The 27,622-nt window shown below is 47.8% G+C and overlaps 14 protein-coding genes across 14 annotated transcripts; 6 read left to right on the top strand and 8 right to left on the bottom strand.

Moving 5' to 3' along the window:
• Positions 1–21: 21 nt before the first annotated feature.
• N7455_009837 (DHHC family palmitoyltransferase) lies at positions 22–1,356 on the top strand (the record flags this gene model as incomplete). Its single annotated transcript, XM_040956501.2, has 3 exons — positions 22–110; positions 164–317; positions 370–1,356. 3 exons carry the CDS (start codon positions 22–24, stop codon positions 1,354–1,356), a joined length of 1,230 nt encoding a protein of 409 aa, XP_040813052.2.
• Positions 1,357–2,020: 664 nt separating this feature from the next.
• N7455_009836 (uncharacterized protein) lies at positions 2,021–2,889 on the top strand (the record flags this gene model as incomplete). Its single annotated transcript, XM_065606308.1, has 2 exons — positions 2,021–2,092; positions 2,164–2,889. 2 exons carry the CDS (start codon positions 2,021–2,023, stop codon positions 2,887–2,889), a joined length of 798 nt encoding a protein of 265 aa, XP_065460271.1.
• Positions 2,890–3,232: 343 nt separating this feature from the next.
• N7455_009835 (Ataxin-10 homo-association domain-containing protein) lies at positions 3,233–6,154 on the top strand (the record flags this gene model as incomplete). Its single annotated transcript, XM_040956348.2, has 2 exons — positions 3,233–3,405; positions 3,469–6,154. The coding sequence occupies 2 exons, from the start codon at positions 3,233–3,235 to the stop codon at positions 6,152–6,154; spliced, it is 2,859 nt and encodes a 952-aa protein (XP_040813098.2).
• An 886-nt stretch (positions 6,155–7,040) lies between these two features.
• Positions 7,041–7,328, bottom strand: N7455_009834 (Zinc finger RING-type; the record flags this gene model as incomplete). The annotated part of the gene is made up of 1 exon (XM_065606307.1): positions 7,041–7,328. One exon carries the CDS (start codon positions 7,326–7,328, stop codon positions 7,041–7,043), a length of 288 nt encoding a protein of 95 aa, XP_065460270.1.
• An 823-nt stretch (positions 7,329–8,151) lies between these two features.
• N7455_009833 (uncharacterized protein) lies at positions 8,152–8,965 on the bottom strand (the record flags this gene model as incomplete). The annotated part of the gene is made up of 3 exons (XM_040956347.2): positions 8,152–8,429; positions 8,542–8,892; positions 8,950–8,965. The coding sequence occupies 3 exons, from the start codon at positions 8,963–8,965 to the stop codon at positions 8,152–8,154; spliced, it is 645 nt and encodes a 214-aa protein (XP_040813118.2).
• Positions 8,966–9,738: 773 nt separating this feature from the next.
• Positions 9,739–10,618, bottom strand: N7455_009832 (uncharacterized protein; the record flags this gene model as incomplete). Its single annotated transcript, XM_040956416.2, has 4 exons — positions 9,739–9,892; positions 9,953–10,030; positions 10,068–10,293; positions 10,372–10,618. The coding sequence occupies 4 exons, from the start codon at positions 10,616–10,618 to the stop codon at positions 9,739–9,741; spliced, it is 705 nt and encodes a 234-aa protein (XP_040813076.2).
• A 790-nt stretch (positions 10,619–11,408) lies between these two features.
• N7455_009831 (uncharacterized protein) lies at positions 11,409–12,309 on the top strand (the record flags this gene model as incomplete). The annotated part of the gene is made up of 2 exons (XM_040956460.2): positions 11,409–11,570; positions 11,647–12,309. The coding sequence occupies 2 exons, from the start codon at positions 11,409–11,411 to the stop codon at positions 12,307–12,309; spliced, it is 825 nt and encodes a 274-aa protein (XP_040813135.2).
• Positions 12,310–12,706: 397 nt separating this feature from the next.
• Positions 12,707–14,262, bottom strand: N7455_009830 (mannose-1-phosphate guanylyltransferase). Its single transcript, XM_040956422.2, has 4 exons — positions 14,175–14,262; positions 14,068–14,124; positions 12,818–13,993; positions 12,707–12,761 (listed from the first exon to the last, which is right to left on the bottom strand). The coding sequence occupies exons 1-4, from the start codon at positions 14,235–14,237 to the stop codon at positions 12,735–12,737; spliced, it is 1,323 nt and encodes a 440-aa protein (XP_040813084.1). The 5' UTR covers positions 14,238–14,262; the 3' UTR covers positions 12,707–12,734.
• A 1,652-nt stretch (positions 14,263–15,914) lies between these two features.
• Positions 15,915–16,142, bottom strand: N7455_009829 (uncharacterized protein; the record flags this gene model as incomplete). The annotated part of the gene is made up of 1 exon (XM_065606306.1): positions 15,915–16,142. The coding sequence occupies one exon, from the start codon at positions 16,140–16,142 to the stop codon at positions 15,915–15,917; it is 228 nt and encodes a 75-aa protein (XP_065460269.1).
• Positions 16,143–16,626: 484 nt separating this feature from the next.
• N7455_009828 (uncharacterized protein) lies at positions 16,627–17,091 on the bottom strand (the record flags this gene model as incomplete). The annotated part of the gene is made up of 1 exon (XM_065606305.1): positions 16,627–17,091. One exon carries the CDS (start codon positions 17,089–17,091, stop codon positions 16,627–16,629), a length of 465 nt encoding a protein of 154 aa, XP_065460268.1.
• Positions 17,092–19,363: 2,272 nt separating this feature from the next.
• N7455_009827 (uncharacterized protein) lies at positions 19,364–19,957 on the top strand (the record flags this gene model as incomplete). The annotated part of the gene is made up of 1 exon (XM_065606304.1): positions 19,364–19,957. The coding sequence occupies one exon, from the start codon at positions 19,364–19,366 to the stop codon at positions 19,955–19,957; it is 594 nt and encodes a 197-aa protein (XP_065460267.1).
• A 1,164-nt stretch (positions 19,958–21,121) lies between these two features.
• Positions 21,122–21,836, bottom strand: N7455_009826 (uncharacterized protein; the record flags this gene model as incomplete). The annotated part of the gene is made up of 3 exons (XM_040956400.2): positions 21,122–21,306; positions 21,370–21,511; positions 21,561–21,836. The coding sequence occupies 3 exons, from the start codon at positions 21,834–21,836 to the stop codon at positions 21,122–21,124; spliced, it is 603 nt and encodes a 200-aa protein (XP_040813208.2).
• Positions 21,837–21,896: 60 nt separating this feature from the next.
• On the bottom strand, positions 21,897–23,767 carry N7455_009825 (dynamin family protein; the record flags this gene model as incomplete). Its single annotated transcript, XM_065606303.1, has 2 exons — positions 21,897–23,653; positions 23,716–23,767. 2 exons carry the CDS (start codon positions 23,765–23,767, stop codon positions 21,897–21,899), a joined length of 1,809 nt encoding a protein of 602 aa, XP_065460266.1.
• A 1,760-nt stretch (positions 23,768–25,527) lies between these two features.
• On the top strand, positions 25,528–27,598 carry N7455_009824 (lysine--tRNA ligase KRS1; the record flags this gene model as incomplete). The annotated part of the gene is made up of 4 exons (XM_040956483.2): positions 25,528–25,749; positions 25,814–27,072; positions 27,203–27,528; positions 27,588–27,598. 4 exons carry the CDS (start codon positions 25,528–25,530, stop codon positions 27,596–27,598), a joined length of 1,818 nt encoding a protein of 605 aa, XP_040813059.2.
• Between the last annotated feature and the right edge of the window lie 24 nt (positions 27,599–27,622).

The raw sequence follows: 27,622 nt of genomic DNA, 5'->3' as shown, positions 1-27,622 counted from the left end.
CGAGAGAACTTAAGCTTCAGAATGGGGGCCCTCAGAACCGTTGTTCTGGTGATTCTGGCGATCTCGGCGTTCACCTTTATTGCGCTATTTGGAAGACTGCCAGCTTTCCGGTAAGCAATTTGCCAACTTACAGCACTTCAAAGCTCTGTGCTGACTTTTTAAGGAAAACTCCGGTCGCTTGGCTACATCGGGCATTGTGGGTGTACTTTCCGAATGGAATTGCCGTGGTCGATAATCGTTTGTTCGGCGGGAGGGTAGTACGAGGCTGGAATCGATCGGGCAGCTATGTACTGAAAGAGAATCACCCGCTTGTTCTGGTGAGTCTGGGAATTCATTATTACTTATCTAGATACTAACCATGAGTACTAGATCTTCTTTACCTCCTTGCTGGTCATTGGAGAAGGCATCTTTGTCCCGGCCGCATGGCCTCAGCTTTCGAGCATTCATCGCCTCTGGGTACCCGTGGCTATCAGCCTGCCATATCTCCTGCTCTACAAGTGTGTTGTGACCAAGTCATTTATCACAGCTGAGAACCACGAGGAAGAGATGAGACGCTATCCGTACGACCGAGTCCTTTTTCATCCGGGCCATGAATGTAGCACTTGCAAATTCCTCAAGCCAGCGCGCAGCAAGCATTGCAGCTTCTGTCAGGCCTGCGTTTCTCGACACGACCACCACTGTGTCTGGCTGATGAACTGCGTCGGGGCCAACAACTGCGTGTACTTTATCTCGCTCTTGGTCTCCCTTTCTGCCATGTTGATTTACGGCTGCTACCTTGGTCATTCCATACTCTCTGAGATGTTGAAGCAAGCGGTTCCGCTGGAAATACAGGAGGCCATGCAAGGCTGGACGGTTTGGATCAACACATGGGGCATTGTGGTCTCTGCCTATCCCAAGATTGGGGCAGTATTTCTACTGATGCTTATGACTGCCCCGCTAGCAATATCTTTCCTGGCGTACCATACATATCTCATTTGGGCTGGGGTGACAACCAATGAGAGCGCCAAGTGGTCCGATTGGAAGGATGATGTGGAAGACGGCTTTGTATTCAAGACAAAACGAAGTCTCATCTTCGACCGCCCTCTTCCCATGGATCTATATGATCAACTGTGGCCTGTGCATACTGATCAAATCCTGGTTACTGATGAGGATCCTCCAACTGAAGGATGTTTATTGGCCAACGACTCCAATTGCATTGCTCATCGCCCGGAATCAGACGTGCCTCCTGACCCTCGATGGAAGCGACTCCACACTATGAGAGATGTCGACAACATCTACGATATGGGCTTCTGGTATAATCTTCGGGACGTGGTGGGATTACCTGTTCGTCGATCTAAGGAGATATCCGGTATCTAAACTCTTTGTAAATAACATCTACGTAGAGTTGGAAAGTTTACTTCAAAGGAATGTCTAGAATATATTTGCTTGAAAGACGTTGTACTGTGTATTTATAACGCTAATCGAAGGTGAATCGGGTCTCGATTATATGTGCGTCTTTTGAGTAGGCACCAGACGATCATCTCTGTACATTGTAGATCTCTCATGGCTACAAGCAATGGTGATCTATCCAATCATGTTAGAAACAGTGTGGATATACCCTGGAACTAACAAGTAAATGCTCAGTCTATAAGTAAACAAGCCTGCGTAACCAGGTATCAATTGGATGATGTAACACAACCTATATTGGAAACAGTATCCCTACTTAGTGCAGACCGCCATCTGTGGCTATCCCTACCTGGCCGGTGAGACTCGGTACGGGATCACCGAAATGGTATCTGTAGGTCTACTTTTTAGCTTGGGTCAACAATGTGAGGTATGTATGTAACGCGTTAACCTTCTATAGTGGGACTGGACTGGTCTATGATTATATACCGCTGGTCTTATAAAGATTTCACGTTAGTAGAAGTAGGTGACGGAATATGATAACGTAGGCTAAGACCAAGCTGGCCAATTTTATTTCTTAAAGGAAAAGATAGAACCCTAGAACTTACAACTATTACTTATCTACTAATTTGGTAAAATGTACCGCGAACTTTCCAATACGCTCCCTAATGAAGACGACTATGTCGTTGGCCGGGGTTTCTTGGAGGTAGTAAGGTAAGAATTTGTTCTTGTCTATATATCTATTGATGCTGTGCTCGACATAACGGATGCCAACTTCAGCGGTCCCCTGTCAAGGCTTTCTGGCAAGAGCTGCTACAAGGAACCACGCAGCCTCCACTACCGATCTCGTCAGTGGCGCCTCAGGGGGCGGACATTCAGTCACTATTAGTTACGCAGCGTGTGTCCTTGCCCCAGCTGCCGCCTGCCGGCATCACTATGGCTACCGTTGCCAAAGCTGCCTGGTCATTTGTTGTCCGCAAGCGCATGGGAATATCCACCGTTGTTCTAACGCAAGTTATCAATGGACGTGATTCAATCGCAACGGCGGGCACTGAGCCTGTTTTCGGAGCCTGCCATTCCATAACTCCACTGTGCGATCGTTACGGAGCAGATCCGAGCAAGCAGAGTATTCGACAACTTCTCCAGGATTTGCAAAAGCAATACGTGCAGTCTCTACCGTATTCGGCCATCGATTGGGAATACATTGTGAATAATTGTACCTCATGGCCCGAAAAGGCTCAAATAGGCTTTATGATGTCGTACCAAGACATGCAGTTTCCAGAGGTACGAAGTGATGATGTCCATCTTCGAACCGGATGGGAATGTTCGGGCACTATTCTGCCTGGGGAGGCATGGGTGATAACGAGGCCTGAGGAGGGTGACCTCGTTGTGGAATTCTACGTATCAACGACGGTGATGGCACACGAGGAGGCTGATGCTTGGCTGTCCGACTTTGATCAAGTTTTGAAGTTGTTCCTCGGCTCCCCAGATGCATTGTTGGAGTAAAGAGGGAGTAGATGAAGGTCATCCATCATTGGGGCTGACAAGAAAGATAACAAGTCAAGATCATCGATGTGAGTGATGTGACTATTGCTTAGAAAGTGAGTAATAATTCATTTCGGGATGCCTTTGTTGTTCATATATTTTGGGATATAAACGTCTGGGGTGATAAATGGTAGCAAGTAGACATTCTCTGTGAGGCGGAATAGCCCTGAGCGATAACGATAACACTCATGCGGGCGGAAAATTTGTCTCTCCACACCTCCGAATCTTTGATTCCCTCATCCCACTTCTGATCTCCCCGCTGTTTACCGTAAGGGATACGCTTCATAGGGATTTTCTTTGCAAGATGGCAGATCCAAAGCCACTATGCACGCCAGCTGAGCTTATGCTCAAGGTAATCCTAGCGGGGACCCTAAGCCACTACGAAGTTCGGGGCATGATCGATGACAAGCGCTTGGAGCACATGCTTGCCGCTGGGAAGCAGATCCTGTACAAGACACACCAGGAGAGTGATGTTCGGTAAGATAATAATATAATTGAGCATTTGCATGTTTTGTATACTAATATGCTGCGCCTCACTAGCCACAATCTCGGCATGTCGCCGGATATCTGGCAAGGTCTCACGAACGTCCTCACCAAAGCAATCCCCGTACTCGAGTCCCAATCTTTCGCGTGGAAGAGCCCCGCGGCAAGCTACGAACACTCATCTGCCAATCTGATCGCATACAATTATTTCTCGCTAGTCAAAGATATTGAGCGCTTGAATGATCTGTGTACAATCGCTCGCAACCTCCTCGCCACAACCAAGAAGGCACAGAACCTTGCGGCGGAAACAGGATTTGACCAAAGAATTTTAGCTCTCATCGACACCTGTGTGCGGGTCACCGCTCGAGGCTTCGATGGCGAGCAAAATGCGCGGAACGAGGAGCGATGGCAGAAAGTCGTCAACCTCTACAAGCGCCTTCTGATTACGTGCCTCCAGTACCTTCATAACTTCATTATGCACAACGAGCATCGCAAGATGGTGCTTTGGTTGGATCTGTTTGGTTACCATTCGACCGCTGATACGAACATCATAAAACCAAAGGAGCCTTTGGACGATGCCAGCTCGCGAGAAGGAGTGGCACCCATTGTGCAAGTTGGAGAACGCGTTATCAACCCGCCGATTCGTGCGCTTTACGACCAAACTGCGGAGGACTTGCTATTGGAGACTATCGCCAAGTTCCCGCGGGAGCCGGCAACTATCAAGGAAGAGGCTGCTATGCTACTTCTGGCCAACATTAAGGATCACATGGAGAGGATTTTGGGCCGAGACCTCAGCGCTATCCAGGAAATGGGTAGAGACCCAGACCAGGTGAAAGATATCAGGGCTGCTTTGACTGCGATACTTGGGGCTAAGGTTGACGGTTGGTCTGATCTCCAGGACCGGGCTCGTGAGCTCCCGGCTGCGCTTCCCGAAGAGCACGAGGAGCCTGAAGACCACGAAGAACAAGAGCATGACGATCACAGGGTACATGACGAGGACGAAGAGGAACACGAAGTCACCAAAAAGAAGACCATCCTGACTATCGATCGCAGTCTCACGGCTGGTTTCCCTCGTCTTTGCTGGGCCGATCTTCCAGAGATCAACGATTTCGGTGCAGTAGATGGACCTGTTACAGACGAAGATACCAGTATGCCCCGATCGGCTCAATCTGCCGCCGAGACTCTCCAAGAGGCCAAGGACGAACTCATGGCTCGGCTCCAGGAGCCATCACATATCGATGGCGACGAAGAGCACGACTATGACCACGGCGATGCACACACAGTGGGAGATGACGATTCACACAGCCTAGACCACATGGCTGACGGAAGTGTTGACGGAGATGGCGAGGATGACGTGGATGACGATGGCGTCGATGGAGAAGCCGATGACGAAGAAGAGGAAGACGATGAATACCGCGGCCGTCCTGGTGATCAACAGCGGGGTCTTCTCACGGATATCCCTCTTGTTCTTGGACCGGCAGAAATCGAGGCTTTGCCTATGATTGTCCAGGCCGGTATTGTGGACAGCTTTGGTCTCAAGGGCGGCGAACGGAATGGATCCAGGAACATGCAAGCGCTCCGTTGTCACATTCTGCTCACGCAGGAGACAGGACGTAACCTACTGCGCGAACTATTGATTTTCATTGCGGCGTGGGATCTCCCCGATGATGAGCTTTACTTCAAGATGATGGTTCAGATCATGGAGGCCGTGCTCAAGAACGGCCTTATGTCTCATGCCTACTCGGACTTCGGTCAGCCCAAGGATATCATCTCTCCGGCACAGGCTGTTGTGATCAAGATCCTCACCCACATCTTCCGAGCCAAGTACTCTCCTGCTTCCGTGACGGGCTCGGCTCAACCCAACATTCCCCGCAACCCGAGTTCACTGAACCGAGTTGATATTCTCACCGTCCGATACATCTTCACCATCTTCCGTGGCAACATCATCCCCGAGACTTGTGCTCTGATCTACCTCCAAGGCCAGATCCGCGCCGACCGGGCTCTTTCGGAAGACTTCCCGCTCAATCTATGGGACATGGAACGGGTATACGAAGGTGTCTACCAGTTCCTGGAGTTCTTCGCCGTGCTGACCGAGAACAACGACTGGAAGAACCTGCTGGTTAAATGGGAGATTGTCTACGACCTGGTGACACTGATCAAGGAGTTGGAAGCAAGCATCCCCAAGGGCCAGCTGAGCCAATTGTCCTTTGGCTCCGTGCCCCCTCCCCCTCCTCCCCGAAACGACACCACCAACGAAGCCTCTAGCGCCAGTCCCCCGGCCCCCGTTGCCGTCGAACGTCCTTACGATCCCAGCGACCCAGATCCCGTCGACACTGGCGCCGGCAGCGTCGACTCTCGACCCGAGTCCCCTCCCATCACAGAGGATCCCTCGGAGTTCGAATGGCGCAACCTTAAGAAGCTGGTCGTGCTTGTGCTCTCCTCGCTTGTCTGGAAGTGTCCCGATGTCCAAGAGCAGATCCGTCGTTACGGCGGTGTTGAGGCGATTCTTTGCTGCACCGCTTTCGACGCCCACAACCCATACATCAAGGAGCATGCTGTGATGTGCCTTAAGTTCTTGTTGGAGGGTAACCGTGAAAACCAGCGCCTTGTCGAAGAACTCGAGGCTCGTGAGGTTGTCAACAAGGACGGCGGCGTGTTGGAGCGGAGTGGCTACGAAGCGATGATCAACCAGGCAGGCAAGTTGGCCATCCGGTCCAAGGCTCGGGCTGAGGAAATTTTATGAAACATTGAAGTTATGTGTGATGAATTCTGTACCGAATACTGTACATAGAGTAGACAGAAAAATCTCTGAATGATACTTTTGAACGATTACAATTCTTTTTCTTCTGTAGGATCCATGGTTTATAGAGATATCTGGGCATGGTGGTTGTTAAACTATCCATACATATTTCCAAAAGAAGAAGGTGGGTCTACACGGGCTGGTGCTTGAACATCCGACCTTTGTGCCTGCAGATCTTCCTGGTCTCTACGAAGGAAAAGATGAAGGATCTTACTGTCTACAAGATTATTCAAATTACTAGTGGACTAGGGTGATATACATTTCCAAGTCTAGCAAATTGTATTCTACCATTGGCCAGCAAGGTAGTGGTACATTTTATTTTAAGGTCTAGCAGGGTATTTCAGCAGCTGCCTTTATCTAACCCTTTTACCAGGACTACAGATATTGAGTTGGTTGAAGACACCTATGTACCTATGTAGGTATAGTCCTTCTCTCCGCTGCCTTTCCACGGCGTCTTCATAGACACCTCCAAAACTAAGATAAACAATAACAGCACCTATGGCAGATATCAGTTGAACATAAGCATATCCACCATAGGCACATTCAAACTCTTCTAACATGATCATAACAAAATAATTAACCGCCGGTACTGCACTTTAATGCTAGCCGGACATATACTATAAATCTATAAATAACCCCACCCACTCCAGTTCCATCAAGGTGAGCCGCCTCGAAAGACATGGGAGTATGGGGTAGAGAACTGGGACAACGCACTCGAACCGAACATCTCATGCACTATCCCTAACGCATAGGAGGCATCCAGATTGAGATCGGTCTTTGTGTCTTGCGTCTGTTATCGGAAGGAATACTGGACAAGATGGAGAGCGTTTTAAGGAGATGGTGGTTGATCATGGTATTGAGCCAAGTATCCAGCAAGCTGGAACTTGCGACCAATGTCAGTTTCCATCTGCTCGACGCGCCATGTCAGTTCCTGGGTTTCCTCGAGTAAACCGAGGCCCGATTCCAGATCGAGAGTGCGAGTACTACGCAGTTTCGGCCAAAACTGCATAGCTTGGTACTCTGTCCACTCCTTGACAAGAATCATGATTATCGTGATGGTTAATCCCAGTAGAAGACAAAAGAAAACGAGAGAGAGGGTCTCTGTGGGGGTAGACATTGTTGGTGGTGGGTGAATGGATAGGCTGAGATACTTACGGGTTGCCAAATGTGGTGGTGGTGGTGGTGGTATATAGAGGTGATGATAGTAACCTGGGGAGTAAGCGAGTAGATAAAGTTCCAAGGTTGCACAGGGAGGAATGGGAGAAAATACCCTGATGATGTGTGTGATACTCTGTGGGTGGTGTCACTGTCTGTGACTCTCGGTTCAAGTATAGAGAAAGATGAGATGAGTTGTAGAGAGGATGTGATGTGGAATGATGAATTATATCAAAATCTGGGCTGGGGGGACTTGATATTTATATGTGAGCAGCGGGAAGATCCTCGACGAGGATTTCAGATTAACAATGAACTTGTATGCCCTTTGTTAGACAAAGACATGGATGAAATTGCCCCCAAAAGTTGATCAAAGAGAGGACAAAGGTCTTTGAAGCAGGTTTAATAATTAGATTACATGTATGAAAGCCAATAAGGGGACAAAGGACTCGTAGACGGAGTATGCATCTCCCGGAAAGGCCTCGAGATGTTGGTTCGAAATATAGGTGCGAATGCAGTTTTGGGCCCAAGGTGCCTAAATATACACCGAAAACACCATTATTATCCTCCTTTACGTGTTCTCCGCATCTTTTCACACTATTTATGTTTGATAGCTTGTGTTCTCTTGTTCCAAGTGCCATTTTCAATATCCGTTTGGTTGAAATGTACATGATCGATAGATGCAACAGTCATTCACTCATGCTAAGATAGGAAATACTGCCTTGTAATCCCCATCACAATAGACAGCTTAAAATGCAAGGGTCTGCATAGTCTTAGGTCCTATCTCTTCAGCCGTACATGCCATCCCATTCCTCCTCCTCATCCTCTTCAACAAGCTTCTTCTTCGCCTCCGCCTTATCTCTCAACTGCTTCGCAAAGTCCACACGGTCAAGCGGACACGTCCCGCGCAGCCGCAGCCAGGGCCGCACACACTCCATATCGAAGCGGTGTGTCGGGTGGCAGGGCAGCTGGACGATGAGGGGGTAGGGATCTTCCACGAAGGGGTTGTTGCAAATTGGGCAGGTATCATCGGGTTTGAGGGATGCTTTTGGGACGCGTTCGAGCACTAGATAGATTCAGGCGTGGTTAGTTATATAAACGACAAAGGAACGCTGGAATGCCCCGCTGAGTGCGGGGGCAAATTGATGAACACAGCAAGCTAGGGGAGTGTTTCTTACTATCGCAGAATTCTTCGTCAACACCCTCCACCTCTCGCGGTGGTGTATCCGCCTGCGCGAGCAACGAATGGATCATCGTGGTCAACAGATCTTGACCGGTAGCTGAGTCGGCATTATCGGTGCCCTCCTGCGCGTCGGGGTGCGGCGCGGAATCTGCCTCGCGGCGCATCATATCCAACGCCTCGGCGAGAGAGAAGAATGCTGCGCTCACATCTCCTGGCACGGGGACTGCATGGGGTCTGTGGTCGGGAGCTGGAGTGATCTGGGACAGGGTTGAGAAGAAGGTGGAGAGGTCGGGGCGGCGGCGGCGCGCGGTGGGGGCCGTTGAGGGGTCGGTGGTATTGTGTTCGACTGGAATCATGTTAGCTTTGGAGATTCTGGATTTATTTGAGTGATGGGGATTCGTACTTTCGTAGGTCGACATGGTGGGGGATGGTCGACTCAAAGCTTTCGGAAGAGCTGTTTTGTGAGGAATATGGGCGGGGAAAGCCCGTGTGTTGTGTGACACCGGTGGAATTGTTTGCTTTTGTTGCACAAGATTGAGCTGTAAAATGGAAACGCAGATTTGGGGTGTTAGGTGGTGTAGGTTGTTTTTATAACGAAGTTCCCCGAAGGCAGAGAGTCGATAACGCGGCGCGGCAGTTCTGATTGGTTCGTCGCTATACAAGCTCTTAGAAGGCCCGAATTGAAATGTTGAGCTTCAAATGACGCATATTCTAATAATTTCGAAAGGAATGGATAGTTCTAATTCTTTGAGAGATTTGGGAAAATGTGATTCCTATATATATCCATGGGCTATGTCCAAAAAATATATTGAACACCCCATTGCTGTATATTCGAAGATCAATCTCGCCCCAGGTGCCTACATATTTTTCCTTTTCAAATGGAAAATCTCATAGCTTCTCAATATCTCTATTTCCCATCTTACCACAACATGAACTACCTATCCGGCTTCTACCTCCAACTCCCACGTCGACATCGTCATCATAACCGGTCGCCAAGACATCTATACTGGAATAGACAGCAATACTTTTGAAAAGACAAGGACGTTGAAACGCTCAATACAATACAATTGAGAAACTTGTCACGTCAACAAAGCAAAAGTAATAGCTAATACCCACACCATCTCTTGAAACAGCCATAGAGGGGTCAGAAAACAGTTTTCTCAATGATTCATATTCGCCAGACCTTCGCGAACTACCATTTCCACGCCGAGGTATCCTGATTCCATCTCTTCTTAAGCCATTCATTCGAGTCCGGGATGGCAAGCCCGTAATATGCCATCCATTTAACAACTGCAGTCGGATCTTTGGCTTGGCCAACATTACAATCGTGAAATCCGATGAAGTACCTATAGCTCATCAGCACTAGCTTGAGCATTTAAGATGAAGACCGGTGTGCGTAGACGTACAGGGTATTTGAGTCCTTGTGCCAGACTAGGCTACTAAGCGCACACTTATCAGGGAGATACCCAATCTCCCTCATCTCACTAGAGTTCTGTCGTTAGTCCCGAGAGGTAGAGATACCATAGCGACTTGTAAGTCTTCACAAAGGACGCGCGGATCTCGTCTTTTTCACTATCATCAAGAGCCCAGAATGCATTAGGCCCATTCTTGTTACCAAGGCGTAGCCCTGGGACCATCTCCCACACTAGCCAGACTGCGAACCCACCCGGGATTAGACCTGAGTTATCCTGCACTGTTGTTTTGTATCCCAAGAGCTTTGGAGTATTGCTTGACTTCTGGGTAAGGTCTTGATAGGCGGTTAACTCTTGCGGGGTGCGTTGCATGGACTAGCTGGCTCTCGTTTGCGCATCATCCATTTCAGTACCACGGAAGGGGACTTGGAGGTATATTCGCATGAAGGCGAGCTTTGTATCGTCTTTAGGATCGCAACAGAGAAGTTTGGCGCAGGCGAAGGATAAGCGGAAACCAAGGCGATACTGCTCTTCGTCAAGTTGGTGATCATACTCATTTAACTTCTTTACAATTTTCCACTTTGATGGGGTAGGTTGGTCGAGGGTGATTATAGTGCCAGGGTCGATGCGCTTCCGGAGCCATGGGGTAGAGGATGACATTATGCTAGAGGATAGCGGGTGAGCGGCGATAGTGAGCTCGACAACCTCTGGGGGGTTGGGAGTGTAAGCTTGATAGCGAAGGTTACGAGTTGGCAAAGTCAAGAAACAACACTTGACTCGTCTCTAAGGTCGTGTCATAGTTACTACTATCGGAGGGGGATTGACATCACACCCCTTTTTTGCACAGCTTCTAGAGTTAGATATCCCCCAGTTACGATTATTCTGGTCAATTTTGATCAGAATTGATCAATGATCTAGGGTTGGTTGCAGGATGTTTTCCAACGGTCCAGTTGCCCCTGTCAACGACTTTGTTATGTGGAGCTCGATGGATCCGATCGGCAGATGTGGGACGGCATTTAGTCGTCTGGGGTCCAAATGATACGAGGACATATGCACGCTGGGGACTTGGACCTTGCGCTAGTAGATAGTTGGTACTTGGTGTTTTGTTGAAGCGGATGGTTTCAAATTATTTGACTAGGAAAAATGGTGGTTTACGAGGATTTCGTCTATTAAAGTACAATATAGAGGACATTGGAGTTGACCTCGATCGATCTCGTACATTATATTATAATATGATATCCCCACAATTTAATCTAAACTCTTATATTTGAGACAATCACACGAAGATACTTTGTAAAAAGCGGCGATGAAAATATAAAAATAGCCCCATGACGCACGCCCAAACGTGTCAAAGTGGAGCGCCGATCATGAAGATGTTGACCTTTAGGTAGGGGCTGCCACTTCCGAGCTTCTCTTGTTTTCTCTTTCATCTTCACATCTTCATTTCGCCATGCGGTCACCTTCAGTCAAACCCTCGGCATACCCGCCAGTGCCCTTTCATCTCATCCGCTTCCTGATCTCCCTCTCCTCACTCGTCGTAGGCGTGATCTTGGCAGTGTTTACCTACCACCTCCACGCCGATGGCTACAAACTACCATATTCATTCCTGGTGGTAAGTAACATAACCATTCATACAAAACAATCCTCCCTCCCAAATAAAATAAATACTAACAAAAACCCCCCAACAGCTCTTCGTCTCATCAGGCCTCTCCCTCCTCAACATAATCCTAACCTCAGTAATCCACTGCAGCTGCGGCCTATCAACAAAACTCTCTATATCCCTCAACATCCTCCTAACAATCCTCTGGGCCCTATCCCTGGGTCTGTTAAGCTGGAGCCTGGCAAGCACAATAACAACATCATGCACAACAACCTACTGGGGCAACTCGACCGGCATCGCCGTCTGTCGAAGCTACAAAGCCCTCTTCACATTCACCATCATCGGCCTGGTCAGTTACATCGCCGCAGTCTGGCTGGATGTGATCGTGCGTCGGCGTCAGACTCGTCTCGGTGCATACGATCCCATGGGATCACACCCGGGGCTTGATGACTCGGGCGCATTCGATGTTAAGATGGATGAGCGTCATAGCGAGTCTACCCCTGCTTTGCATGATTATGATAATGTGCCCCCTGCGATGTCCGGTGCGTATGGTCAGGCACATGGGCAGGAACACTCGGGTTATGAGCATAATGTGCAGCATGCGCATGCTGGGGAGGCGCAGAATTATTACGATACCGCGCCTGGGATGAGTCACCGTGGTGCGCCTAGGGTGCGGTTTGGTTCTTTTGATGAGGATGGACATCAGAGGCCGGCGCAGAATACTGGGTATGACCCTGCTATGTATCGCTGAGTGATCGTTTTTGTACTTAGGGGTTTATTTTTGTTTTATTTTTCTTTGATTTAATGGGGTTTTACGATATTCATCTAGGGTTGCATCTCAAGGTTTATATTCGGGTGTTTTGGATTGATGACACGAAATTCTGCATGACGGCGTTTTCGGGGGATCAATTACTGGGATATGTGATATTTATAGGACAACAAAACCGCGCAGATATACCAGATAGCAATGCCAGAATACGAGAAATCCAACGACTCTTTCATTTTGGGTTCGTTCTAGATAGATTAAAACAAAAAGATCCTTAGATCGGCTGCGCTCACGAAGCAAATAACCATCCAACCAGAAGATAAGATGAGATGAGACAAACCCGACAATGAAGCCGTATCAACGAGAAGATCAGGGTGGTACCTTTCGACCAAAGATGACCAAAGCTCAGTTTACATAATGACCTCGTTGGACACATCCTAGAGGGAACGTTAGTCAATCGCATATAGAAAATAAACAAGAAATAATAACATACCCGTTTAAGCTCCTTGTAAGGCAGACACACGCAGTTCTGCACGCGAACCTCATCGCCAACACCACACTCCTTGCCAAGAATGGTGATGCTCTGCACCTTGATACCCTGCTTGACAATGCTGGTGGAGTGGCTGCCCACGGGGATGGGTGTACCCTCCACGCGAGCCCAGGCACCGACACGGCTGCTCCAGCCGATAATAGAGTGCATGACGCAAGCGTCGTGGCGGATCTCAGAGTCTTCAAGGACAATCGAGTCCTTGATACGGGCACCGGCGCCAACGACGACACGTGGGCCGATCGAGACGTTAGGACCGAGCTTGGCAGTGGGGTCGACCGAGGCAGTGGGGTGGATGTAGACCGGAGGCACGATGGTGGCGGAGGGGGCCGTGAGTTCAGGGGACTCGGCCTGGAATGCCTTTTGGAGGTACAGTGCGTTAGCAGGCACAGCAGAACCGGCGGACTTGATCTGGCGCCAGAAGTCCTTAGTTTCGTGGACGAAGAAGCGGTTGCTGTCAGCCAGGTCGGAGAGGATGTCTTGCTCCAGACGGAGGACCTCGCTCTTCTCAGCGTCCTCGTCGTCTCCGGTGGCGATGAAGGAGGACTCCAGGTTATCGGAGGAGGGGTACGAGAGGAGGCGGGGGCGGGTGGTGCGGCGCTTGATGGCGCTGCGGATGGCGGGGAAGATACACTCTGTAGCGAAGAGGTAGACACCGCAGTTAATGAGGTTGGAGATGTGCGACTCGGGCTTCTCGACGTAGTGCAGCACGCGCTTGGTGTGCGAATCGGACACGATGCATCCGAAGTTCGTTGCGGTGTCGTTCGACACCCGTGTACCCAGGATCACAGCCTCGGCGTCCTTCTCTTCGAATAGTCGCATCATCTCGCCCAGCGGGAATGAGCAGCAGACATCGGCATTCAGCACGAGCAGACGCTCGGGCTTGCCCTTGAGGATCGCATCACGGAAGTGGTACAGCCCACCTGCGGTGCCCAACGCTGTGTACTCCCGCAGGTAGAGGATGCGGAGCTGGGGGTATTCCTTCGAGGCATCCTTGATGAAATCCCGGAATACGCTCTCATCATAGTATCCGACCAACATAACTTCGCGTACATCGGGGACCTTAGCCACCGCCTTCAGGCAGTGGTGGATGATGGGATGGCCGGCGACTTCGAATAGGGGCTATAGGAATCGCAGTGTCAATTTGTGTCCAGCGCATATCCAAATGGACGATCAAATGAGATGCAGATGCATACCTTGGGCACATCGAGGGACAATGGGCGGAACCGAGTGCCTCTTGAGGGGCCTCCGACCTGTGGACAAAGTGTCAGCTATTGTTTATCGGGATGATTCCGTTACTCACCAGGATCACGGCCTTGGTGGAAGCCTGAGTATTGTGATTATCACGCATTGGTATATTAAGCATGACGGTATTCAAAGAGATGTGAAGACTAGAATCACAAGAACTCAAAAGGCCAGAGAGACCCCGAAGCTCCCAAAAAACGCCAAGACGACGCTTTCGGTGGGGCACCTGACAACATTTTACTCCTTTCGGTCTCACACATTTTCAATGCCTCGTTGGTTTATGGAATTGATGTGATTTCTAAATAGATTTTTGTTGAATTATATTAGAAGATATTCACCCCTTGCTGCGGGCTATTTTTAACAATATCCTATCTCAGCAGTTGTGGAGTACTGAGATCTGATAACTGCAATGACGTCCCCCCTTCATTGGCGGTGTGTTCCTATACAACGTGCCTGGCTGGCAGTTAGGGCTTGGGTCAAGGGCAAGAGGACATAATATTCATTCTCGCGGACTACACTTCACCCATGTTTGTATTTAAACATATGTAGGTTATAGACATTTTACAACAGCCCAACTTCCAAGAGGTTTGCTTCTCTGCCACTCAATTAGTTATCTATTTATGATACATGATCGCTCTCAAGTTATAAACATCTAAACTCCTATTAATGCTCCGAATCCTCACCTTCGTCACTAATAGCAGCGTCCTCAAACCTTTGGCAAAGCGACTTTTCGTACTCCTTATCTCGGAGTTTGGCAGCTAACACTTTTCCAACATCGGGAGCCCAGAAGTCCGATACAACCCGTGCAATCCTTTGACTGAGGGGAGGTGCAAAAAGAGGATAGATATGTTGAGAACAGACTCTTCGGGCTGTCCAAAGCATGGAAATACCAAAAATTTCCGATTTGCCAACCATTCCTCATAAGATTTGTCCTATAAGAATGGTCATTGTTGATAGGGGAAAACCGTTTTTCTTCCTCCTCAAAGACACCAACAAACTCTTTGTAGGCCTCACTAAAGATTTCAAGGTTCTCCCTGTTAGCTCATCAACTGAACAACCGGTCAACCAATATAGAGGACGCAATGTCTCCGCTGGTAGTGAGCATGCCCATTCGAGATCAATCACAAACTTGACATTCCAATCACTGTCAACGAATATGTTACTAGGATGGAGATCGGTGAGTCTGTAAAGGGCCCTTCTCGAAGCTCTTTGTTAGAAAAATGAGGTAGGAACGCTTTCATTATCGTCAATCTTACTATCTGGGCTCGGCTATCATCGTCATCGCTTATACAGTTTGGTTGATACCGTATGCGACTATCGTAATAAGACAAAAGATCGAGATAGTATGGGTCCGCTGTTGAGTAGGTCAAGCTTCAACTGATATTGTTCGGAATTCCCCCGTTTTCTAATTGATGGAGTCGAAGAGTGAGAGGTCGATTGGAGAGTCGTAAAGCTCCATTTGGGTCTAGGGTCCATGATCCTATGCGAGGGAGTGGTATCTGACTCAAAGAAAGTATTATGTGTGAAAGCCCGCGAAAGAGGTTTGTTCTTTTGACTTGCTCATGACGGTCTTCATCCTATGTATCTGAAAGCATTTGAACTTCTGAGTTGCCTATGTAGGCTATCACCAAGGACCCGGGTTTGAGTAAGGGCCAGACATCGGTGAGGTATATAGGGACAGGGTAAAGAGAGCCCTAAAAGCCACATGATAGATCTTTTCAGAGTCTACAGAAGTCTAGTTCCTAGAGAGGTATTCTCCGGTTTCGTAAACTATGGAAATATATGTTAGAATTCATAATCACAGCCAATCTCCATTGAGATTCCGGCAAGTATCAGAAGGATCTAAACCAAGATGATATGATGCGATACGCTCAATATCGTTACGATTGCTGTATAGCAACACAAAGAAATCAACGCGCTGTTCTGGATAATCCAAGTCAAGGAGAACATCCTCCTCCTGCTCCAGCGCTGATTCCAAGGTGGCGTTGCCCCTGAGGAATGGTAGGGTAGCTCCCCGACGTGTCATCGCGGGAGTTGATAAACATAAGATAGCACCTAATAATACAAGCAATGACACCTGGTTGCGTTTTGACTAATGCGAAAAAGGGTGAGGCAAAGCGATGCGCATTTGGGTGCGAGGTTCCCCCTTCCCCCTGTCAATAACGTGGCACGATGCACTCTTTACCGCTTTCGTTTCTCCAGCTATCCATAGATGTTGCAGACTAACCTCACGAAGAATCATGAATTGCTAGAAATTGAGAAAGTCTTTTGGCTTTATTATGCACGCTCAAGTGTGAATTACATTGGTCATGGAGGGGTTGGTGGGGGTTTGGAGGAATTTGATCGTATTGAAATAGACAATTTAGATACGATTGGAATAAGAAAATGAAATGAAATCTATGAGAGGAAAAAGAAATGGGAAATAAAAATAGAACAAACAGAATATCAGAGGACATAGACCAGAGCGACATACTAGGAAATTCACAGAAAACAAGCAGACAGACAACCCGTCAATCGATATCCATCGAATCCTCATCTGACTTCGATTCCTTTCGCAACTTGTTAGCAATAACTGCGTCCATTGTGAAATCCTCCCCGTGAACTCGGAGAAAGTAGGCAACTAGAAGTTGAGTATTTTGAAAAACCTCATCTCCACCTTGAGCTTTTTTCTCTTGCCACGTTTTTTCGTCACCCAATCGCTTGTGTTCGAGCCTGTTCGGAAAGACTGGCTCCTTGCAGGCATGGGGTTGCTGATTCCGGAAGTAGTTCTCATTTCGTGCTTGGTAACAATTTCCACAGATGATCCGATCCCATGTGACATTGCTATCCTGAGTGCGATCGAGCGATTTCAGACCAAGCGTACACCACCTCCATGAGTAGAGCGTGAGACAATATTCACACCTGATTTCGAACTTCTCGAGATCACTGTCCGTAAACCCAAAGGATCCATAGGCGTTGGCATTCACAGAACACATTTTGCATATCCATTCTTCAAGCATTGGGTGCCAGTATCGTACACCCCTCCAGTATTTGTTAGAGGGTGCCTTGAACTTCTGCTTCTGGAAGGAACGATGGCAGTGCCAACATTCAGACCTATCTCGCTCTTTTTTCAAAGCTAAGACAGCTCTTCTATTTTCCCAACATGACAAGCATGTCCGGGCAGTCCTCCAAGCAGGGAGATTGGTTCCTTGGCAAATCGAACATATGCAACCGGCATAATTGTTGGGTCTTATGATAGCCGAGCATATCACCGCCGTCGTCCCAAGGAGAATAGAGCTGGCTTGATGCCATTATACCACCCGGACGCCCTATGAATAGTCAGTAATCATAATCAAAAGAAGGTGCATCAATATGGTTGCCCTTCACGGAGCAAGAGCTCCGTCCAAAGTAAAATGCGTCACACATACTTGAAGGCAGGTAAATGGCACAACTGCTGTGAGAAAATGCAATAAGAAGCTGCTTAGATGTTGAAGAGTCTTGAGAAAGTATGTTGATGAATTTGGAGAGAAAATATACCAGACTTGGAGGATCCTTTTATATGGAGTGTGGATAAGACATCAGCTACATATCGCTCTTTTCATTCACTGACAGTAGCTAAAACGAAATCTCGGATACAGAATTGATTTAGAGTATTGAGAAAGCAATGTAAGTCACAGTAAAACGGTAGCGAGACTGGTCACGGTGTTAGGTAAAACAAGTGTAGGTCAGAACCACCAGTTTCTTTATGTCCATCAGTCTTTCTGTATAACTATTATCGAATGAGGTGCTTTAAGTAAAGACTTGGTGTTAGGCATCATCTTAGCCTCCTATTCCTATGGCTTTGTAGGCACACCCATCACGCTATACTTTTGTATCCTGGTCTTTTGAACGAAAGATCGGCTTTATAATTTTCTAAGTAGTATCTGGGTATACTTGCTTTTGGCTGCTATTTTGCCCATGTAACATGTAACGTAGAGGGAGAAAGAGAATATAGACACAAATGAGGACCTAAGAAGGACCTAAGAAGGATCTGAGAGGAATCTGAAAATAATATGAGGACAATCTGAGGACAATCTGAGAGTAATCTGAGAAGGGTCTAAGAAGAGTCTAAGAAGGATCTGAGAAGTGTCTAAGAACCCCTGTGAATACACCTTACAAGGATACTAGCAATTCCGGCAATAGGTTATGGATAAGAGCATTAGCCATAGCTGTTTCTTATATTGCATATCTCCTCTATCTTCAATATTGAATTCTCTGTATAGTGCCTACGCAGTTGGACTTTATCCAGGAAACTGGGACTTCGTTTAGCAAACACATTGTTGGAGGCCATGTGACCTCTACTCGTCTGCTCCCAGCATATTTAGTTGTAGACCTTTAAATATCTTCTTCTCTCTTCCACACACCGAGACATTTCCAGATCCTGCTATCTAGTCCTTGATCTATCTGCTCATGTTGGAGTACCTTGCTCGTTGAAGTTTGTTCAACTGCATATCCAACACCTCAGGTCCATGGTGTTGCATTCGCACGAGCTGCCGGGATATTGTCTCGACACTTCGTTTGTCAGTCACTCTCCCGTGTGCCTCCCTCTGCCGCTACCCGTCCGACCACCCCCACTTGACCAATCAACTATCGACATTTCATCAATACCTCTGACGCTCAACTACACTAACACTTCATTCATCAAAATCGACCACTTAACCATCAACCGGACGAATACAGTACGGAGATCGTCCCTATTTACCCCGAAAGGGTCACTACCTACTTACAACCCGTCTTTTGCTTCCTCCAGCGCTTCCAAAGACTCACCCTGAAGGGATGCGTTGACGATACCACCTCGGCCCGGCCTCCTGTTCCTGTTGTGGGATTTATGCGGGATCAAGCATAAGACGCGTTTCTGGGCGCTGTGTCGACCATTTTGCTCAGTTCAGGCGAATCGACAGCAATGATTGACGCGATGGTCGACATTTACCTAGTGACAAGACAGTGATGTATCTCTACTGCTATGCCAGGGTGAATGGGCTTGTACCGTCTTACCGGCAGATTGCGATTTTTCCGAAGCAGTTAGAGGGGATCGATTTCCCACACACGGATACGAGATGTCTCATTCGCATGCTTGAACATGTTCAATATTTTCAAAGCAGTTGGACGAGATCGATCTTCAATTTGCGGACGCAAAATGGATAGTTCGCCTACTCGAGCAAGTGACGACACGGGTCGAAGAACGAAGAAAAAAGGGCAGTGTGCAAAGTGTGGAGCAACGGAGACCAAATGGCACTCGCCTGTGCCTACGACCGAATGGGCAAAAGACTGGGGACGATTGGTGCTCAGTTTGTGCCATGCAAAACAAAAGAGAGAGACATTGACAAGGAAGGCAAGAAGGACAAGTACGCAAACTGTACATGTTCAGTGTGCGGAGGGTCCAACCTACCTGTTTGGAAGACCGCCTCGATATACTTGTCGTGTTGGGAAGAGAGAAATTCGGACGAGTATTTCAGAAAGCAAAGGGATAGGAGAGACTGTTGGCACTGCTGTCGCCGCTTCCAGAAGCAGGCTGACAAGCCAGTTTCCAACAAAGAGTGGAGATATGTGCGATACTGGCACCCGCTCCTAAAAGAGTGGATCTGCAGCCTGTCTCGTGTGAAGGGCCGAGATGGTGGATGTTTCGGAATCACCATCAGCCACCTGAAAGATTTGGAGATGCGGTGCGAAGATTGCAACACTCTCTACGCAATAAATTGGACTACGCTGGGCCAAAGTTTGCTCGATCGTTTCCAGGATATCACCCTGACGCGAGATCGCATAACTTGTGGGAACTGCTATCAAATCCGACACACAAGCTCGCTTAAGAAAGTCAAGGGGTAAGACAAAACCGGCACAAGTGCGGAGTTAGTCTTTGCAAATAAGCACAATTACCTACAAAGGCCCAAAGAGCTTACATGGCAAGAGTGGCAGGTAAAGACTTGGGGGATGGGCCGTTCCCCAAAACTAAACTTGCTGTTGCCTACTTGCTACGAGTCCATGGGTGGACGAATTCAGGTTGATAAGTCAAAGATTTTCAGAATCTTCGCCCTTGCATCACTGCTCTCGGGTCTATGGGGTAATCATGCAAGCGAGGCAATCGACCTAACGAATAATATCTTCCTTTTCTGTCTACTTCCCCGCTTGAAGGAATCTCGGTAGGAACGAAATTCTTCCTGAGCACATGGCGAAGGACAATATGTCGCCATATGATGATTGGATAGACAAATTTAGCTAGGAATGGAATGTTCGTATCGGCTCGCTTCTTTCTGTCCGCAGGTACTAGCAGTATCTTATACCGTAGGCTAAAGCAATATGTATACAAGGATAGTTCCGACCCATGATAAATACTTGGGCATAAGCTTCTCTTTAAAGACAGTACTATCATACTACTCCGATTCTCTCGAGTCAGAAGGAACCGGAACACACAGACTAAAAAGAAGTTCAAGATACCTTTAGTATGTAACTTGATACTGGCCTTTCCTTCGGGTTTATTATAGGCCATAAGAACCAGTGATTATTGACGACAAAGGAATACTTCTAATATAGAACTAGGGAAGACTGCCAATAACCTCAAAGCCTACTGAACTCGATGTAATGAGACAAATGCTTTATCTTGATACACATCGCTCAAAGTCTTGCAATCTTCGAACCCCGAAATATTTAATATCGAACTTGAAAAAACCTCGTACAAGCTTAGTTGCGACGATCTCGGCCTAGCAAATATGATCGTCGAAAGTGTTTAAGATCTTATGATGTATATACATAGGTAGTTGTCAATTGATGTTAATCTGAACAATTTCCTTTTTTTTGTATTTTTCTGTGCTATTCATTTGTTTTTGCATTTTTCAATTTGGTTCATATCTCCATCCCTCCATCGTATTCGAAACATTATTGAAGTTCACGGGTATTCCTCGAGAACAACCACCTCATGCCCATATTTGGGTCAATCAACACCAGTGCAAGTAGTAAAATCGTGAAGACAACAGAAGACGACAATTTTGGAAATCACCAATCCTCTTTGATGTCTGCAAAAGCAGTTTGATCAGAATCCTCCATTTCGACATCCGAATCTCGGACAGAGTCCAACCATTCTTGAGCTTTGCTGAACTTTTCACGCTCTTTCAATAGTTGAGCACGGCGATGCTGGCGTTCGGGATCTTCTGTCATGAGGTCAAGACATCGGGCACGACCTAAGTACCCTGTTAGCAACATTTCTCAACCGTATACTGGACACATATAATGTGCATGCTCACCATTATCACCGAAAATCTCCAGGTCGTCACGAAGAGTATTGACGAGACTTGCACGACAAGCCCGGAACAACTTCATGTGGGTGGACTGACATAGGACGTCTAGGAAACGAGAAGATGCGATATCGTAGTAGGCCAGCGAGCTCTATTATTGCAATTAGTAAACTCCAGGAAACCACCCCCAGAAGACTTACGGCCATCATCTCAAGTTCTTGAGAGTATCTATCAGGACCAAGTTGCTCTGGTTGAATCTTCTTGATCTTTTCGGGAATTCTTTCGTCACTCATATCGTGGCCACGGATTTTAAGCCAGCAACTGGCACGCGCATTGAGTCGACGAGCTTTGAGAGAGTTCGAAGCCTGTTGCATGATAACTTGATGTTGACCTTGGGCCATTGTGAACGGTATCTCACGCTCGGACTTGCAATAATCTTTCGCGATTTGAAGATGAGCATGGCGGAGCTTGCTCATGAATTCCTTCAATATTCTGTTGAGTTCCTGATACAGACCAGTCTGGTGGTATTGGGCAAATTATTCCTCAAGAGCTTCAATCAACATGCCGTGCACAAGGCTGTGGGTGGCCTTTAGGAAAATCTCCATGAGCTTTCCCCAGTGCTCCACGCTCCTTTTGTTTAGATTCTCAATCGCCCGTGGATCAAGCTGGTTGGGTACACCAACCGTGTTAGAGCGTATTTTGAGTTCTGTGAGCTGCTGTAGACTGATTCGGGTGTACTTCGACCCTTCGAAGTGGGAGGTGCTGTACAAGGTTCTTCTCGGAGTTGACGGTTCTGACATAGAAGTACCACTTGCAGGCGACTTTCGTTTCTTTGGAGTTGACATGTTGACGCCCACAATTTTCATTTCACAATCGGAATCCACAACTTCTGCCAAGTCTTCGTTGTCCTTCTGCGCAGCAACGTCCAAGATGGGGCGTGTCTTTGCGAGTGCAGTTTGGAGATCCATGACGATCTTATTCCACTGCTCTTGCAGCGGCTTTCGCTGCGAAGAACCATTGTCGATGCCGGGTGTTCCATCGAACAGTTCATGAATTTTCCGTTCAAGATCCGACGTTTTGGCCCAAAGGATCCGCTGCACATCTTCAGTAGGAGGATTGGGCAATGTTTGAAGTTCTTCATCAATAGCTTTTGACTTTTTATCGATCTGGGCAATTATCGACGGCAAAGATCCTAAGATCTGACGCATCAAAAGGTCAGACAATGCGGTTTGAAGTTGTGTGGTGCCAAATCGGTCATGGAATGCGGCGAGATCCCGTGTCCACAGTGATGAACTGAAGAATATCTCCTCCTCCTTCCTAGCTTGGGTATGGCTAACAAGTGAATTAGGATTGTTTCGAATGACATAATAACCGTGACCAAGCTTGAACTTGCTGCCATCCAAGATTTCATGCCATTGATCAAATGTTTCGTCGGGGGGATGGCGATCAGGCTTGGTCAGGACTCCAAGGGTACGTTCCTTTGCACCCTTGATACCCCTAACAATACGAGCAGCACTGGAATTTGTTGCATCGCCTGTCATGGGCAATGTGAGAAGTACAATGCAATGCTCCTGAGAAACATAATCCTTGACCAGGTTCTCGACCAGGTTAACCAGGTAGCGTTCAGTATCCTGTTCGGTCTGGCTAATCACTCCAGGCAGATCGTAGAAGGACAGATTCGGAAGACCAGAACCGGAGATGTCCAAGCGGACAGCATTCGGAGAAAATTTAACCTGAGGCGGCTGTTCCATGTCGGCCAATCCGGGAAGGAAATCCTGCGAATTCGTGCTAGGATTCAAAATTGCTAACTGGGCGCACAGGATGGCCCCTTTGACATCCTGTTTATTGTCCAAGGTGATAAAGTGTTCATCATCTTGGCCACCAAGGGCAACCCATGGTCCCAGTGGCTCTGACTTCTTCGGCATCTTCATTTGCTTCGACGGATCGAAGATGTAGCGGCGTGACAAGTGGATCACACATTTCCAGGTGTCGTCGCTTTCGGAGAGATTGATCTCGAGGGGGCATCGCGTGCAGGTTCCTTCGGATCTGGGAACCTTGATCTCGGAAATACCCTCGATAAGGGAGCTTTTTCCGGTGCTCTGGTCACCGACAACACATATCTTTGGAAGCATAATTTTGCTGTCTTCAATTCCCAAGTGACTAAGGTCTTGAATCTTTTTTACCAAATTTTTCATGTCCATCGTGAGGTTATCAAGAGCGGCCACGGGAATTGGGTGGACTGGAGTGATGTCACGGAGGCCATGAGACACGGGCATTGGAACAGCTAAGCCAGCTACGGGAATGAGGTGACTGGTTAGCGATATGACTGTCTTTGTCAGGATAGACTGGGCTTACAAATTGCTGGGCTGGGTTCTGACTTCGGAACTCGGTCATGCAGACCTGACATGATGAAGGATCAAGTCTGGGGCAATTATCGTTAGCCGTAAAACTGGGAAGACAGGAGACAAGGGGTGGTGGCTACGGCCACTGGCAGTAGCAGAGGGTAAAGTGAGACATACCAAGAGGCACGGATAACGAAGGCGGAGGATATGACGGTGGACAAAAATTAGAGACAAGCGTGATTCTCAAGATCGAGTTTACCGAAAGAGTGAAATCACGGCAGGTGATGAGGTGCACCAGGGGCGAAAGAAAGAGCCAAGAGGCAAAGGTTGCAGACAGAAATGGACTGGTGATGGCAGTTAGGAGACAGGCGAGGTCGAGGTCGAGAAGATGGGTGAATGAAGGAAGATGATGAGGAACAAGGGTAGGAGCATGAAAATGACAGGGAGAGAAGAGTGGTAAAAGAAAAAGCAAGCAAAATGATTGGGACAGCTAGAGAATGATAAACGATGGGAAAAAAAGGAAGGGGCGCAAGAGGTTCTCGCCTACACGACAGGTAGAAGAAGAGATGGAAGATAGTCGACACTACGGTGTGGCTACAAGGTGCCATTGAGTCTATATTTCAGCAGGCGCATATTACCCTTCTCCTTGCTCCGGGCTTTTACGATATGAATCTATATAGATCCTTGTGACCGAATCTGACAAGAAGAAGCATCCGCAGTTGCCAGGCAAGGAATGCATGGGGAATAGAGCAGGAACCATGACAAGTGCAGACCAAAGATTCACAAGGAAGTACATCCTCTTGAAACAAGCATGCTAGAGTTGAACTACCTGTAACATAGTGGCTTCAAGTGTCATAAACCAGAACTTGCTAACGCGGCTTATAAGTTCCATATTCTCTCCAGATCTGTTCATGTCGAAACTGGCCCAAAGTTCTTCAAGATATTTCCCGACAGTTACGAGGAGATATGCGCTACCGTCATCCTTAATAGCAGTCAATAGAATAAGTAAAGTACCTGTTTGCTGAGCTATCCCTCATAGGATGTCGTGATAATTGTCACCACAATATTCCGTAAAAGGCCTCCATAGGGCACTGAGTCTGGGACATCTGCAACATCCGGGCACCCAGGTTGGTACGTAAGCATCGGTTCATGCCCTAATTAGAAGCGACTTCTAGCTCTGTAAAATTCCGGCCATAGTAGCCATCTTAGTTCATTAATACCATGCATTTCATGCATTTCATGCATTTCATGCCTCTTTGTTTGCTTAAACTTTTTTAACAGGACACTCTGAGCTAACCAGGGCTATCTACTAGTTGTACTGGGTGCAGTTTACTCCATGGTAGGTATGTAGGTAGGTCTCGATATTGAGTAAGCTAAGCTAACCCAATTGCAGAACTGATGCCCTAACAAATAACCAAAAACTACATGTACTTTCTGACAGCGCATGACCTATCAACGCTTCATCTTGTTAAATACCTAGGTATAACAGTCACTATATCGTTGGAAGTAGTAGATACACCCGTGCCCTAAACCCTAAATCTCAATGGTGTATCCGCGAACCATGTTCAACAATGGGAAACAAGGTAGAGTCTGGGCAGTAGAACATAATTTATTTAAATAAAAACGGTACTTACATATGTAGTTAATATGTAACTAGTTATTCCAATGCCTTCATGAACGACTCGGGTCAATTTAAGAATGAGTCATGAAAGTTGGAAGACCCCCGCAATCGTCCAATCACATTCCATGCCGATCCCGCCCAAAAATTCCATCTGTTATCCCACCATCCCACCATCCCACTTTTTGTTCTCTGTAACCACACATCATGGCGGATTCCAACCCTGTTCAAGAGGCCACAGCCTCCATTGCCAACCTTCTTCTCGACGATGTCACCGGCGAGAAAGTCTCCAAGACTGAATTGAAGAGACGCCAGAAGCAGCGTGAGAAGGACGCCAAGAAGAAGGAGAAGGAGGCCGCTGCTCCCCCCAAGCCCAAGGCTGAAAAGAAGTCATCCGCCGAGGAAGATGAGGCCAACTTGACTCCCAACGTTAGTACTCTTGCGACTGAATTAGTTCCCAATTTCCGTGAAGCTAATTAATGTGTAATTCCAGCAATACTTCGAGATTCGGAGCAAGAAAATCAACAAGCTGCGCGAAACCAAGCAACCGGACCCCTATCCGCACAAATTCCACGTCGACACTGAGCTCCGTGACTTTGTTAAGGATTATGATGGTCTCCAGAAAGGCGAACAGAAGCCCGATGTTACCGTTCGAGTTGCTGGCCGTATCTATACCAAGCGTACCTCCGGCAACAAGTTGAACTTCTACGACATCCGCTCGGAGGGTGTCAAGATCCAGGTAATGTGTCAGGCACAATTCTCCACAGGAAAGCCGTTCGAAGAGCAGCACGAGCTGCTTCGTAGAGGCGATATTGTGGGCATCGTAGGTTTCCCTGGTCGGACTAACCCTAAGAACCGTGACGATGGTGAACTTTCTATCTTCGCCACGGAGGTTATTCTCCTGGCTCCTTGCCTGCACGCAATTCCTTCCGAACACTACGGCTTCCAGGACAAAGAGCAGCGTTTCCGCCAGCGCTACCTGGATCTCATCATGAATGACCGGTCACGTGATATCATTCGTACTCGATCCAAGATTGTTTCCTACATTCGCCAGTACTTTGAAAGCCGTGATTTCATTGAGGTTGAGACTCCTATGATGAACGCCATTGCTGGTGGTGCTACGGCTAAGCCCTTCGTAACCCATCATAATGACCTCGACATGAACCTCTTCATGCGTGTCGCCCCCGAACTCTACCTCAAAATGTTGGTCGTTGGAGGACTTTCCAAGGTATTCGAGTGTGGCCGGCAGTTTCGTAATGAGGGAATTGACCTCACTCACAACCCTGAGTTCACTACCTGCGAGTTTTACCAGGCTTACGCGGATGTATATGACCTGATGGACCTGACCGAGGATCTCGTCTCGAGTCTGGTTAAGCACGTGACTGGTGGCTATGAGACTGTCTTCCACACTCAGTCTGGTGAAACATATAACGTGAACTGGAAGGCTCCCTGGCGGCGGGTGGAAATGATGCCTGCTCTCGAGGAGGCTTGCGGCGAGAAGTTCCCGGCTGGTGACCAGCTCCACACTCAGGAGACCAACGAATTCCTCAAGCGCGTTCTCAAGAAGATGAACGTAGACTGCTCAGCTCCTCAGACCAATGCCCGCATGCTCGACAAGCTGGTTGGCGAGTTCATCGAGAACACTTGCATCAACCCCACTTTCATCACCGGTCATCCCCAAATGATGTCGCCACTGGCCAAGAAACACCGTGAAATTGCTGGTCTTTGCGAGCGTTTCGAAGCCTTCGTTTGGTAAGTCTCGCACACAAGTTATACTTGCTTGAAGCCTCCTTGTTCTTTCGAAAATTAGTCCAAATTTGCTCCGTGCAGAATTGGCCAATCAGCTTTCAGGGAAAGTTTGCTAACTCAATCGCAATTATAGCACCAAGGAGATCACAAATGCTTACACTGAGTTGAACGATCCCTTCGACCAGCGTATGCGTTTCGAGGAACAGGCCAACCAGAAAGATCAGGGTGATGACGAGGCTCAGATGATTGATGAGACTTTCTGTCAATCCCTAGAGTACGGCCTGCCCCCGACTGGTGGCTGGGGTATGGGTATTGACCGCCTGGTCATGTTCCTTACCGACAACTACAGCATCAAGGAGGTGATGACCTTCCCCATGATGAAGGAGGACAAGACCGCTGCCGAACCCAAGACTGCTGCCGAAGTCGTCGGCATCGAGCCCAGTCCCGAGGAAGGAATTCGTATGTTATTAATATCAGCAAATTTCCACGAGCCGATATCACTGACGATGAATATACAGCCCACAAATGAATGAAACGACATGATTGCCCGAGC

The sequence above is a fragment of the Penicillium solitum genome (genome assembly GCF_028829755.1).
Source record: "Penicillium solitum strain IBT 25940 chromosome Unknown utg000008l_segment0_segment0, whole genome shotgun sequence".
Classification (NCBI taxonomy): Eukaryota; Fungi; Ascomycota; class Eurotiomycetes; order Eurotiales; family Aspergillaceae; genus Penicillium; species Penicillium solitum.
Note: the sequence above shows the minus strand (reverse complement) of the source record. Positions and strands in the feature narration are given on the sequence as shown.